Source organism: Agelaius tricolor, unplaced genomic scaffold (genome assembly GCF_023055355.1).
Source record: "Agelaius tricolor isolate 1412-34295 unplaced genomic scaffold, bAgeTri1.0.p SCAF_25, whole genome shotgun sequence".
Taxonomy (NCBI): domain Eukaryota; kingdom Metazoa; phylum Chordata; class Aves; order Passeriformes; family Icteridae; genus Agelaius; species Agelaius tricolor.
Genome location: NW_027269285.1, coordinates 4,955,263 through 4,969,111, shown reverse-complemented (window position 1 = coordinate 4,969,111; position 13,849 = coordinate 4,955,263). Strand labels below are relative to the sequence as shown.

The window sequence follows — 13,849 nt, the reverse complement described above, 5'->3', positions numbered from 1 at the left end:
GTCCTGCCCTTTGGCAGATGCCACCCTTTAAAGCATTCATGGTTCCATAATCTCGTTAGGAAGCAACCAATGCTTTTATTATGTTCACCCTCAGAAGGAAAACTAATGATTAACTTATTATCACTTTATTTTGAGATAGTACTGCAAGAGTGCACATCACCTTACAAACACAGAGAAGATGACACAGGCCTGCCCCGAGGAGTTTACAATTCCACTTCGGCAAACGCTACAAAAAAATTCTGTGGACAGGAAAAGGTGGGAGAGGTAATGCTGGCAGGTTAAAGAGTGGGTTTTCTGAAAGAGAGGATTGTCTCCAGAATAAAAAGCAGGTGACAGAGGGTCAGGCACAAGGAAGTGACAAACAGCAGTAGGAGGACAATGTGGAGCACAGGACACCTGGTAAAAACAGATTGCACAGAGACAGGCTGGCAGCACATGGAAGAAAACCAGGACCTGTGGGCTTTATAATTAACATGTAAGATTGCAGCTACATAACACATCATTGTTTCAGCTATTCCAGAGAAGATAACATTGTGAATCAGAAATGGCCTTTTTTTTTTTTTTTAAATAAAAAACCCCAAACCAGTCCATTGCCAGCAGGAATCTGTTGTACTGTAATACTATTTTCCATTATGAGCACTTTGCACTTTTAAAATGGGGTGTAGGGAATTTCAAGCTATGCAGATCCAGAAAAAAAAAATCAAAGGGGGAAAAAAAAGAGTAGCAAATATGTGTAGTTTAGAGATTTCATTCCTTTTACCCTACAGTATCTGCTTTGAATTTTGTAGCATATTTTCCAAATTCATCAGCCTGTCAAGAGGGAAATCTCCTACTTGAAAACATTTTAGTGATTTACGGACTTAGTTAAAATCTCATTATCCTGCAATTTTCCTTTGCAGACAGAGCATGAAGAGGCCAGGCTTTGCTGTGGGAGTTGAACATTTCAGTTGCTGTAGCAGCACTGCACTTAAATTGGTGTCTCAGCAAGATTTGCCCCCTTTTTTTCCCAGACATCTGTGTCCAGTTTCATCTCAAGGATCCAGATATAGCTTTACTCAGTGACTGTCATAGTGTAAGTGTCCTATTAAGCAGAACAGCACAGATTTTCTCTGCTACTTCTGACATTGTGTCATTGCATTAGTGCTATAAAGGCTGTGTCAACAGGGCTTAGGTTCTGACAGATTAGTGAAAGCAAAAAGCTGTCACCCTCCCTTCCCCACTCTGTGAATTCAATTTTATTTTAATACAAATGCAGATTAAATGCATGTGAGAGGCTGTAGAGCCTGGGAGCAGTGTCTGCAGAAGGTGCAATCGCTTTACACAGCAACACCTTTGAGGTACTCACAGATCAGGTTTCTGCTCTTTACATTCAGCTGGGGTTGCTTCCATGGAGCTCTCTCCCATGGCCACCCTCCTTGCACTTCCCATATGGATCAGGGTAAGGAGGTACAAAGGACACAAAAACCCTCCCAAGTCCTACAAATTCATCATTTAGGAATTATGAGAGCAGTTCAACACATTGACCTCTATTTGAGTTCTACAGATAAATGCATTATTGATGCTAACTGCTGGGACTCTATACTCTTTGGTAGCCCATTTATTTTTCCCACAAGGTATCTCGTGCACCAGGTATTGTCTTGGTCCTGAAACACTCAGCTGGGAAGCAGCAATGCTGTTTTCCACTCCAAATGTATATCATGTTATTGTATACAACTCTATTTCCCTAAGCATCAAAGGATGAGGCAAACTGCCCCTGATCAACTACAGTGACAGGACCACCCCAGCTGTGTTTCTGCTGTGCAAGACAATGTTTGGAACAATCTGAAGGCAGAATATTGCCCTCCTGCAATAGTGACCCCACTGCTGCAGGAGGTGCAGCTCTGAAGCAGTTATGTCACAATCAGTAGAGTGTTTGCACATCCTGCATGCAGGTACAGGTTTTTGATAGATAAATATGAGACTGAAGTTAGTTTGGTTCACAACTGTCAAAATAAATTTCACTCCATTCAATCAGAGCAGCGTTTCACTTCAGCCCAGCGTGTTTTCTGCAGCTTTGGCCAATTCTTACAGGACAGAACATGCAGACAAGTATCTTTCCTTGGCATAACTTTCTTATTTACAGCAACTTAAAATCTCCCTGAGTTAGTGGATGCATCAGACCATTGTTTAACCAGCCTCTTCTTTTAAAAACATTGATCCTTCTGTTCCCCACTACATTCTGCAGCAAAGAATTCCAGTTTGACTTTGCATGGCCCCAGAACATGATCCCATTTGTCTGTTCAACCCTGAACAGCTAAAAGCTCCCTCTGTGCCCACCAGGACATGAGCTCTCCTCACAGCTGACCAGCAGCTTTTGACATTAAGCACACACATTCACCAGTTTATCAGGTGAAACTGGATTTGAAGATATCCCTAATAAAGGGCAGGATCTGGGAATTGCAGTAGGGAGGTAGATGGCAGAAATAAAATTGTGTTCTTTGAAGAATGTGCAGCTCAATTAAAAGGCAGCAGCATCTCCACTAAGACTTCATTAAAATTTGCCACTCTCTATTCCACTATTTTGCTGAGACATTTGTAACAGGCATTTAAGTGACATAAGAGTGGAAGAAATCACATTCAATTCTGAAACTGAGGTGGAAGTAATGCTGGCTAGCACACAAAACACCAACTCTGCTTTAGGACACTGAGACTATGGATAGAGGCTCACACACCTGATACTTAATCTGTCATTGTCATGTCATGAGTATCTCTGAGCAGGAGCAGGACTCTTCTCAAAATATTTAGAAGTATTGTAATATAAAATGCAGAAATCTGCAGAAAGCCCTCTGGTTGTACCACTGCTGGTGTATCTCTGAACATGTACTTGAGACAAGACAGGTGACCAGCAAAATTAATCAAAACTCTGCCTTCTTAATTATTGCTCAAAAAAAGATGGAAAGCTCATTAAATCATCACCAAAACACAAAAATTTCCAGAAGAATACAGTGTTGACAGCAGGCAGTAAATCTGCCTTGAAACAAACACATTTAATAAAGGCAACACATTAAAAAAAAAAAAAAAAAAAATCACAGATGTGTAAAATCCTCAAGTGGTGAATCCTGAAAGGAGTGAAGACTAAAAGGTACCACGGAGTGCGGAGCAGCAGCGACTGGAGATGGCGCTGCCGGCCCACGGAGCGCTGGCCCTGCCACCAGCCAGGGAGGGACCCGCGGGGCTGCAGCAGAGCCGAAACCCTGCCCGGCCTGAGGTTCTGCCTCCCCCAAACCCCGGCGAAGGAGCTCGCAGCCCGCTCAGCTTCCAGCTCATCTGTCGCAGGAAGGTCGCAGCACGGTGCTGTTTCTTGGGCTTTTCCAACCAGACATAGTTGAATGTCTGAGCCCCTGGCAGGCTTTGCAGTAAAACACCACCACTATTTCTCCAGAATTGTTTTATTTCTGCCCCAACCTTCCCGCAGCCACCAGCTCAGCCCAGTGCAGTCGGTGCTCCTCCTCAGCCCTGCACAGCCCTGCTCCCAGCAGCTGCACTCAGTGCAGTGCTTAACACAGGGCTACAAAGCCTGAGCTGCCGACCTCAACAAGAAGGTTAAGGGCAGAAAAGTCTGCTTTAGACAAGGAAAACCTCTATAAAAATAAGCAGGTTAAAAATTCCCTTTGTATTCCCTCCCTGGGGCACCTTTATCCACACATATTGCTCTGACAGCAGCTTCACCTCACAATCAATCACCAGGTGCTCTGTCCAGACAGAGCATCAACATTGTAGAAGGCTCCTAGAACAGCCAAAGTGGCAGCATTTTGGTCAGTCACAGTAACATGGTGTTCAGCAGCTGGGTGACCATTATCACAGCAAGGTAAATCAGCTATGGCTAAAGGAAAAATGACATCACCACATCACCCTGCCATATGTCCACAGGATCCAGTTACCAGACACAAAGGAGTGTTCTGCACTCCTGGTTCTTTGCACCAGCAGGTCAGCTCATGGGAACACCAAGGTATCTGAAGCCCCAGAACTCAGCTTCAAGAAGCCTCTCCACTTTTTACTGAACACACATTGCTGTTCCCCTCCCAGGGGCATCTCAGGGGGGAAGGAGAGGCAAAAGGCAACAAAGTCTCAAAGCACTTCATCGGTAAACGAGATCCAATTCTTATCTCAGAGGCTCCAGGACTGCAGACAGTTTAAAACAAGTACAGGTGAGTTTGCCAACCGGGAAGAAGAGGAATTCCAGGCCTCCCAAGGCTTGGTCTAGGACCAGCAGTCCACTATAGGCTCTTCATTTTAGTGTGGAAGGCAGATCCATTGCTCACAGTCTGTGTCATTTGAAGTGATAAAAGGTTTGGGAGCTGTCAGTGCTAGCAGCCAACATTTAGCAAAACACTGAAGCTGTGCTCATACACATAGGAATAAAAACCCCTTCCCTGCCTCAAACAGGGATATGTCTGGAGAGACAGTAAAACCACTGGTTCCAGCTACACATCAAGCAGAAAGACCATTATGAAGCCTTGGGGAGGGAGGACAGTGCAGCTTGCATCCGAGACTGTGTCAGCCAAGTTTGGGGGAAGAAGGGGAGAAAACAGACTGCAGTGTGTTACATTTGCAAACTCAAATTATGGTCTGTCTTCCCTCTTCCCCCATCCCTCTATTCCTTCTCTCCCCAGTTTCCCATGCAAACTCTCTGCTGCTGGAGAGTGTGATCAGGGGATAATTTAAGACACAATAGCTGTGTGGCCTTTATAAAAAGGAAAAGTGTCCCATGTTTTGGAATAAGGAGTGGGAAGTCTCCTCCTGCCATTATCTGAGGAAATCTCAGTCATGATGTCCAGCCCTCACTCCAGTGATGAGCAAAGACTGGCAGAGCCAGGGGAGAAAAGTCCTGGCTTACACCACAGGTAGAACCCACAGATGTGGTAGGAACTTGTACAGGGGAGGTTGTACATGAAGCACCAGTTTAAACAAAGGCTTCCTCAGTGGGAGTGCCATTGATTTTGAAGAAAAGTTTGGCATCTTCCATCTTCTGCTTTTTTTCTCTCTCTAGCCTGCGCCTGTAGCAGACCAGGTAGATTGGGAGGCAGAAACCCAGGAGGCTCAGGCCAAGCAAGCCAACATTCACCTGCAGGAGGAAAGCAAACCAAAATTAGGCTGGTTAGGGGAAGACAACAACCCAGCCACGCATGCAGCAGTGTCAGAGCCCAGCCCACATCACCAGCTGTGGGCAAAGCAGGAGACGCCCTGCTCCCTGTGCTGGCAACATCCTCCACTGTTTTCATTTTACACTCAGAGAACCTTGTGTGTACAAGCTAAATGCTGCAAGAGTTTGTCACTCTGGATTATGGCTGTGGGAGTCTTGTTCCACAGAACACCTGGAGCTGCAGGTGTTACACACCAAGTTTGCTGATTGAAGAGCAACAGGCATGGGCACATGTAGCCTAAAAACCAGAATTCTCTCCAGGATCACCCATGTCACGATTTTATTGAGCTACCCAGACTCTCAGCAAGGCACCACATTAGCCCTGCCCTCAACAGCCATTTGGCTTTTTGGACATTAGCATCAGCAATCCAAAATTTTTACTGGAGCTTGTAGCTCTCAAGCATCACATTGTTTTTCCTCAGTTTTGAGGTCTGCTCACACTCACCCATTTTAACCTGACAGATACTGACTCACCACATAAAGTGTTAGTGGAAAGCATTCCCTTCCTCCCTTTCCATTCACCATAAGGGTTACTGGCTTTCCTGCCCAGGGACTCATTACTCACACAGGGAAAGGTCTCCTGGACAGCACCAAGGTAACAGCAGACTGAGGCACACGTAAAATTACAGCTGCTTTTAACCTTGGTCCATGCACAGGAGTCCTTCAATGAGCCAAAAACCATCCTAACCCCCAAGCTTTCACATCAAAACTTAGAAGAACTTGCCCAGAGGGGGTCTCCTTTCAAAGGTCCTGTCAGTGCCATGAAGAGAGGCTGCTGCAGGAGGGCAAAGAGGGCACTGATCAACGACTGCAGCCCTGTCAAGCTGCCAAACTGAGTCGAGGGGTATCTGTCAACAAAGAAAGCAACAGCATTATTATGTGTCACCTTGACTTCATATCAGCCAGGTCAGATTACATTCCCAGTCCAGTAACAACAAAGACCAACATGAGAGCACAGTCCCAAGACAGGCATAATGTGCAGAACTCCCTCCTGCACTGGGTAACTGCCCCTTTTTACAGGTTATTTACAAACACTCTGTGGTGTCACACTGCTCCTGAGAGCAGAATGGAACTGCTGCCAAGGCTGGAGCCTTCTTCTTCAGATTATCCTCATCCTGAGCTCTCAGACTTTAGCAATATCAGATCCAGCACTTGTTTTGTTTTGCAGCTCTACTGTGGGCAAGTGGAAGTGCTTATACAGCTCCTGTTTCTATTGCACAGGGAGCAGAGTGTGGATATTTACAAGTTAAAAGCAGGGCTTCTTCATCCAGATGACAACACCAGTGCCTGAGCAATCATTTTCATCTGGTCATAACAATTTGCTCCCTTTGGAGGTGAGTGAAACCTGCACAACAGGTTAGTGTTTTCCTTTTTAGAGGACAAGTCTGATCCTATGTCAAACTAAACAACACTGTTGACTGGCAAGTGCTGGTATCAGATAATAATAATGGAAAAATAAATTTCAGGAATCTTCTAATATCTTTCTCTTTCCATGACTGAGCAGTATTTAAAAAGAGTCAGGTTAAACTAAACTTGGAAAGAAAGAAGCAAATCAAAACCTTCAAATATTAAAAAAAGTCAAATTCAAAGCAAAAATACCTCCACTCCAGGAAGTTCCAGAGTTGCAATGGTCAAATAGGATTAGCTTACCAGTAAGGTGATACTTACTGCAACATACATTTATTTACCTTGCCCAAGACAAAAATATTTTGCTTCTGGCTGCCAGGGAACCAAAAGTTTATACATTTCTGAAGCAATGTCTTAGATGTGTTGTCTAGTCTGGATTCCCCAGACACTGGATCTAAACCTTTGACAGAAATAGTCTGTGCAGTCTCCATCCATGGAGATATTCAAACAAAATCAGTTGCACTCTTGGACCACCTGCACTACCTGACCTTGGTCTTGAGGGGTCCCTTCCTACCCCAACAAATCTCTCAAAGATTCCCAGAAAGGGAACAGCTCCTCTTTGTTCCTCTGTCCTACCTCCCAGCACTGAGGGACAGATCTGTTTTCAAGGCCAAAAACATTGCTTAATGAGGAAGAGAGTATTTAGATTCAGCTATTGATAACTTGCTAAGTTGGAAACAGGATGGGTGATCTGTCCTGGGAAAGGGAGGAGGCATCACTAATGGTATCTTGAGCAATGTTTTACCAATGTCAACTTCAGAGGAGAGCAGCAGTGATGTTTTCAGTCCTGTTAATGTTTTACCTGGGCACATGCACACATCTGCTCATTGCAAGACAAAAAAAAACCTTGAGTTTTTACTATATAACCTGTGTGTCAATAGTTTAGTCTCACACATAACTGTTCCTGTCTCTGTTGCTAAACAAGGAAAGCCCTGGGATTTCAGTCCAGCTGTTGTCATGCCTAGAAGTGACTGAGGAAACAAGTTGCATCATTTTTCCCCTCTGACCATGAAGACCTCATTCCTGATCTCCATCTCCCCTGGACAGCCCATCATCCCAAACCAGTTTATCTGGCCAGCCACATCTTATAGGGAACCAGAGACTTACACAGCTGCATAGAGGCCTCCCACAGCTGAGTGGATGAATCCTCTCACAATTGTGTGCAAAATGAAGGACAGAATCTGAAAAAAGAAGCAGAAAAATGTCACATCCTAGACACCCACTCAGGTGTGCCAGAACCCAACACCATTCCTAAAAGCTGTTCTTTTCAGGTAGGATTGGGAAACCCAGACCCAAAACCTGAAATATCAGCATGAGGGAACAAATTTGTACCTGTCTCCAGGCACTGCTTTTCCTTACTCTGCACACACACAAGACCTCTGTCATTTGTAGGTGGCACTGCTGCAAGGACGTGTCCCCAGCAACCCCTGGCCAGGATCACAATGCTTTTTCCATGGCCACCAATTTAGTTAATTTTCCACAGGTTATTGCAGACAACACGTAAGTATGAGCAAACTGCTCTTACTTGCTCATAGGCAAACTGATGTTTGCCTACATCATGAAGGTGTGTTTAAGTGTAGCATAAAATCACTAAACTCCTCTGCCAAAAATAGGTGGTGCCACAGAATAAATATTTTAACAGGTTTATAATCCCACAGGTACCACTGGGCACAGCATTTGACGCAGGAATAAGCTGCTGTACACATCACTCTGTTATGCTTCTTGCTGCAAGTTTTTACAACCTTCAGCAGCTTAAATCAAGCCCAGTTTAAATGTACAGGCACTGCTGAGAGGATCTTGGTGGGCAAGAATTTGTTGCCACACAGGCCAGCTGCAGAAACTTCAAGAAAAGTTAAAAAAAAAAAAACTTTAAAGTGCAAATAAATTCTGAATCAAGTGGCATTTTAACTACAGCTGCTTGTTCAGGTTTTCCCAAGAGATCTAAACTGCACAGTGTTATTTGTTTCTGCTCTGAAAGTGGGGCTTGCAAAGCAGGATGGAAGTTTCCCAGCAGTGCCAGTCCCAGCCCTCCTGCCACCACCAGCTGGTTCTCCTGGCACTGTGCTGTCATTCTGCCAGCACCCCACCCATTTCACCTACTCACCTGCAAGGGTAGATTAGGAATAAGACAGGTGATTCCAAATCCAACCAGCAGGAAGTTGGTGAATACAAAGGCATTGGTGGCGTTGGTGATTTTCTGGATCTGACGGTCACGCTTTTTCTTTTTCTTGTCACCTCTGGAAGGACAGCAAAACCTGGGTTACAAACACTCCCAGCAGCTGCTGGGACTCACAGCAAGATTCTCTACACATCACATCAACTATCTACACCAGTCTGGTTACAGAACTGCCTATGGAGGTGCTGGGATCTCCACCAGTGGAAGCTGAGGAACATCTGGGTAATTATTTCAGTGCTGTTACTCTTACTCTTAGGCTAGGAGGGAAGTCTGAGCCTCTCCTGCTACAACTTAAATTTGCTCTTCTCGACTGATCTTAGTGGACATGGAAGATAGTCTGCTCCTTTCCTCTGCAATTATCAAGTCTTCCTTCAGGCTTTCTTTTCTATACTGCAGAGCCATTATTCTGTTCAGTCTTTGATCCCACAGCACACAAGGCAGAGCAGAGGGGGCCTGCCAGGTGGCTGCATGTCCCGTGTGGGGCACACTACGCACTGCTCAGCGTTGCTCTCCTCATTCTCTTCTGAGCCATCATCACACTCTTTCATTCTCCAGTCCATGATGTATCCGATCACAGGCGCTGTCAGCAGGCACAGCAGCTGCAGGACCCCAAAAATGGAAGTGTAGAAAGCCACTGCAGGGAAAAGAAAAATTATTAAAAATAGTTTTCAGTCCAAGCGAGAGGAAAAAATATGAAAAAAAAAACCCTTGCCATTATCACTTCTCTTATCAGTCATTCATCAACCTTCCAGACATCAGAATAGACATGCTGGGCACACTTCTTTCAGCCATTCTGATCCTGCACTGGAATTCTCTGGGCAGCAGCAGGTAGGGCTCCAAAAACGGGGACACAGCCCCCACTCAGTGCCAGTGAGGTTTATTCTGGGCAGGACCAGCAGGAAAAGTTTTTATAAGCTTTGTGTGCTGCACAGCCAGGCCTGCTTTAGTCATCTCCTCTCCTGCCTTGCTGGGAGCTGCAGCCACAGCTTCTCCAGCTGGGATGCTCCAGTGAGGACAATCAGGCTGGGAAGGTGAGGACTAACCCAGTTTGTGCTGAATGGACAAATTTGGAAGAAAGGGGACAGGAGATTAACATCTAAAAATAACAGCATTTGTGAGCAATTGTTAAAAAGTTTAAAGTGATGAAAATTTCGTGCTAACGATGAGAGAAGTATCTCTGTGGCTTGCTAAGGGAAAGCTGATGCCAGCAGACTCAGAAGAAATCGTCCCCTCCCGTTACTGAGCAGTTCCCCCACCCTGCAAGGCTTTTTTCCACTTCCTCTCAGCAGCCCACGTGGTGGCTGAGGCACTACACAGAAGGGCTGGTGAGTCACGGTGTGCCACAGCTCCAAAATAAGGATGTAGCTCTGAAACTGCCCATCTCAGCACACAGAGCACAAGTTACAGCCCTGTAAGCAAAGCAGCTGAAATTTTCATTTGTCCCTCCCGTTTTTAAGTCCAGCCAAAGCTGTACAGCCAGGATTTCCACCAAAATCCACTTGGTAATGCAGAGAAAGTTTCCAACAAGCCTCTCTCTCCTCAACAGTTGCAGCAAACCCCAGCAGGGCTGCTCTGCTGTGCCCAAGGATGGCACCTGGTGATCTTTTCCTGGCTCCAGCTGCTGGCAAAGGAGCTGAGAGGAACTTCCAAGCTCCAAACTCACATTCATGGCCCCGTTCCTCCCACAAAGACAAGCCCTGAAGTGACCCCACATCCCCTCTCATGATAGCAACTGCTGCAGCCAAGAGAAACAGGTGGCATCACTCTCTGTGAGCACTGCAGGAGCTGATTTACTGCTGGCTGGTTATTTTTTAATAGAGGGTAAGAAGCAAGCCATGCTGTCATGTTTTGCCTCTTTATGCTACCCTGAACACTTAATCTTAGGCTCTAAACAGCAAGGGCAGAGGGCAGCTTGAATTAGGGAGTGAAATTTATGGGGTCAGCAAGGGAAGGGGAGGAAACACAGTAGCTGCTAGAAAACAAGGCCTCTCAGCTTATCTGTCATCTTAAAAAACATTCTTTCCCAAGGAGAAAAAGCAAGAATACCCAGCAAAGGAAGCACACATGGGCACAAGCCTTTACATTTCCTGTTTTAAATGCTTTTCACTCAGAACTGCCCTGAGCAAGCACCTCACACTGTTGAGTTTTCCAGCCCAAGGTCTCTCAGTATCACCACATTTGAGAGCAAGGTGACAATTTATTAAAGATGCAGACAAATTTCAGGTTCTAGGCTTAACAGGTCTCCTCTCCCCTGCCTTCCTACAACACAATTGCACAGGCATTTACAGAATGAACCCTTAAGCTTCTTCCTCATCTTTTGGGGGGTTTCAGCAGATAAGCAGCCACAGGCTGACTGCTCTCTCCACCTTTTGGTTTCCTGACAGGTCTAATTCACCAAAACCTGCACAGAAAGAACTTTCAAGGACATTGAGCCTCACTGCAATTAAAGACTTCACTACTTCTCTGCATGATTTTCCCCACATCCTTCTCTCCTGTTGTAATCCCAGGAATATTTAACTTTTGACCACAACCCTTGCAGGGTTTGACTCAGCTCTCCTGTCCCCTCCCTCAGTGCTCCCAAGGGCAGCTGCAGGTGGAGGGAGCTCTCTGAGCAAACCCCACCCAAGAGAATAAATGCAGGAACCAGGAGGAATGTGAGGGAGCAGCATCCCATCCCCTCCTGACTGCATTTCTGGAGAGCTGCACGTGCCTTGGAGCTGCTCTTGCAGCAGAGCCTGACACTGCTGGGACCAGACAATGCCACTGTTTTGCTGATGCCATGGAAACACCAAGACAGAGACTGCACTGCAATGAGCCCAGGCTACATTCAGGGGGAGGAAGGGAAAAAATAGGAAGAAATCTTAAAGGTGGCACAGAAAAATTGCAGCACACTCAAGGGGCACAATCCCTGTTTTAGGAGGGAGTTTGATCTAAGCAGAATTGGTAGCTTATATAGTTAATGTTAATTCTGAAATTCCAAGGAGGGGAGGAGAAGGAAAGAAATTAAAATTAAATTAGTACAGCAAGCCAGGGTAAAAATAAATAATAATTTTTTTTTAAAGCAGTGTCAGAGTTACAAGGTAAGCAGAAAAGGAAGCAGTGTTGGGAAAGGTAGGCAGTGTGAAGTTTGTCCTGTTTTGCTGTTTAATATCTAAGCTGGCTCCTGAGCCAGGAGATAAAGAGCTGAATGCTGCAGGCTGTCAGAGGCTCAAGAAACAAAGCAATTCAGGGAATGCCAGGGCACTTGGAGTTTCCTGAGTTTCCTTCCCTCCCCCAGAGCTCACTCCTGTTTTCAGAGGAGTGCCTCTTGATTTATCAGCTTCATGCAATCCAGATTTAACAAGTTCAAACTGGATCTTACTACAAAGGACAAAAACAAAATTTAAAAAAAAAGGCTAAGTCCTGTTTTGCAATCCAGGGTATTTTTGACAGTAAACTAATGTACTCTTTCCTGTTTGCTCCATGAACTTCATCAGAACTATAAATGCAGGGAGTGCAGCACGGGGAGCAGCCCTGAGCCTCCCCAGCACCCACCAAGCTGCACAAAAAACCAGCTCTGACTTCACTTCTCCCCCCCTGGGTGCTGGGCTGAGGCTCTGAGTCCAAGCATTACTCATGAGAGTCAGCTGCTCTGCATTCTCTGCTTGCTTGGGATAACTTAAGCAAATACCTGATGAAATAGGTTTTCCAGTTAAAATAAAAATCAGCAGTCCACCCCCAGGGGTTACTTGCAAGAGCCTATGTGGGGAAATAACGTGGGGCAGTATCTGACAGACACAGGGTTAAAATTAGCCTGACATTCAAGCACCTACCTCACTGCCCCTCTGTGCTGGGCTGGTTCCAGCCCTTCCCTGGACCCTCCCAGCAGCTGTCAGTGCACTTGGACACCATGGATTGCCCTGCATGGAGTATCTGCTGAGTAATCAGCTGCTCTGCCTTCACTCACCAAGGCTGGGTCAGCTCCCAGCCCCAAGGATGCAGTAAAAGTCTTCAGAGATCCCCCTACCTTGACTTTCATCTCCAGACAGAAACTCCAGGATGGTGTTCATGGCTCCCATGTAGAAGATGAGCCTCAGCTGAGTGACACACATGGTGATGAGGCTGAGCAGCAGGATGGGACTGAAGACACTCTTCATGAAGGAGGGAGCAGCTGCAGGAGGAATAACAGAGCCTCTGAAGAGGGCAGCACAGCCTGGCAAACATTGACAGTTTTGCCTCTGGCCTAGCAGGGCCTCTCCTGGCCAGGAGTGCCAGTGGCAGCCCCAAGGAGTTCACCTGGTCCCTCACAAGCTCCCACCATCAGCAGCTGCAGCTGCTGGACTTTGGCTACCAGTGACTGGGGCAAGGCAGCAGGAAAGGAGGCTGCCCTGATCTGGTGGATTAAGACAAACAGAAGCCTCAAACCATTTGCTTTCACCATCAAGGCCAGGTTGGATGGGGCTTTGAGCAATGTGTTCTGGTGGAAGGGGTGGAATTAAATGATCTTTAAGGTCCCTTCCAGGTCAAACCATTCTATGATGCCCCAGAGTAAAGAAGGCTTGGTCATGGTGGCAACAATCCACCCAAGAGCCAGCAGTGACCAGCTGCCCTGTCCCCCTGCAGCCACAGCAGCTCCCATGTGCTGTCCCCACCACTGGCTGCACCATCTGTGTTCAGGGAAGGACACAAGGACAGGATTCCTTACATAACTCCTGCTCCAGCCCTGGTGGCTGGCACGAGGCCCTGGCAACACCTGGATCACGTTTTGCTCCCTTCCAAACAAGTCTGGAGCAGAGCAGGGAGGCCAACGGGCCCGTGCCAGCACCCTGGGGCACCCCAGAACCACACCTGCACTGTCAGGCTGGCACTTCACTTCCAGGTCCACTGTAGACAGACAGAGCTTGTTGTTCTCCTGCAGAGCTGCTGGCTCCTTGGGGCCCTTCATGGAGCTCCCCACGCTGAGGCGGCGCCCCACGGTCGTCACTTGCTTGTAGAACTGCTTCCCAGTGATTTTGTGGTCGAATCCCAGCCAGCTGAACTTTATTTTCACCCTGTTGGGTTGCAAAGAGCGTGAGAGCTGCAACACAGGGTGAGGAGTCAGAGGC

General features: G+C 46.5%; 1 protein-coding gene across 1 annotated transcript in view; it reads right to left on the bottom strand.

Annotated features, from left to right (window-relative positions):
- Nucleotides 1–52: 52 nt before the first annotated feature.
- The window catches only part of SLC43A2 (solute carrier family 43 member 2), a 32,366-nt gene continuing 18,569 nt past the window's right edge, over nucleotides 53–13,849 (bottom strand). The window contains exons 9-15 of the mRNA XM_071447753.1: nucleotides 13,593–13,795; nucleotides 12,772–12,915; nucleotides 9,261–9,399; nucleotides 8,694–8,826; nucleotides 7,697–7,770; nucleotides 5,907–6,030; nucleotides 53–5,104 (exon numbers count right to left, since the gene is read on the bottom strand). Of these exons, the coding sequence (XP_071303854.1) occupies nucleotides 4,943–5,104; nucleotides 5,907–6,030; nucleotides 7,697–7,770; nucleotides 8,694–8,826; nucleotides 9,261–9,399; nucleotides 12,772–12,915; nucleotides 13,593–13,795 (979 nt within the window). The 3' untranslated portion in view covers nucleotides 53–4,942. The remainder of the gene's footprint in view (nucleotides 5,105–5,906; nucleotides 6,031–7,696; nucleotides 7,771–8,693; nucleotides 8,827–9,260; nucleotides 9,400–12,771; nucleotides 12,916–13,592; nucleotides 13,796–13,849) is intronic.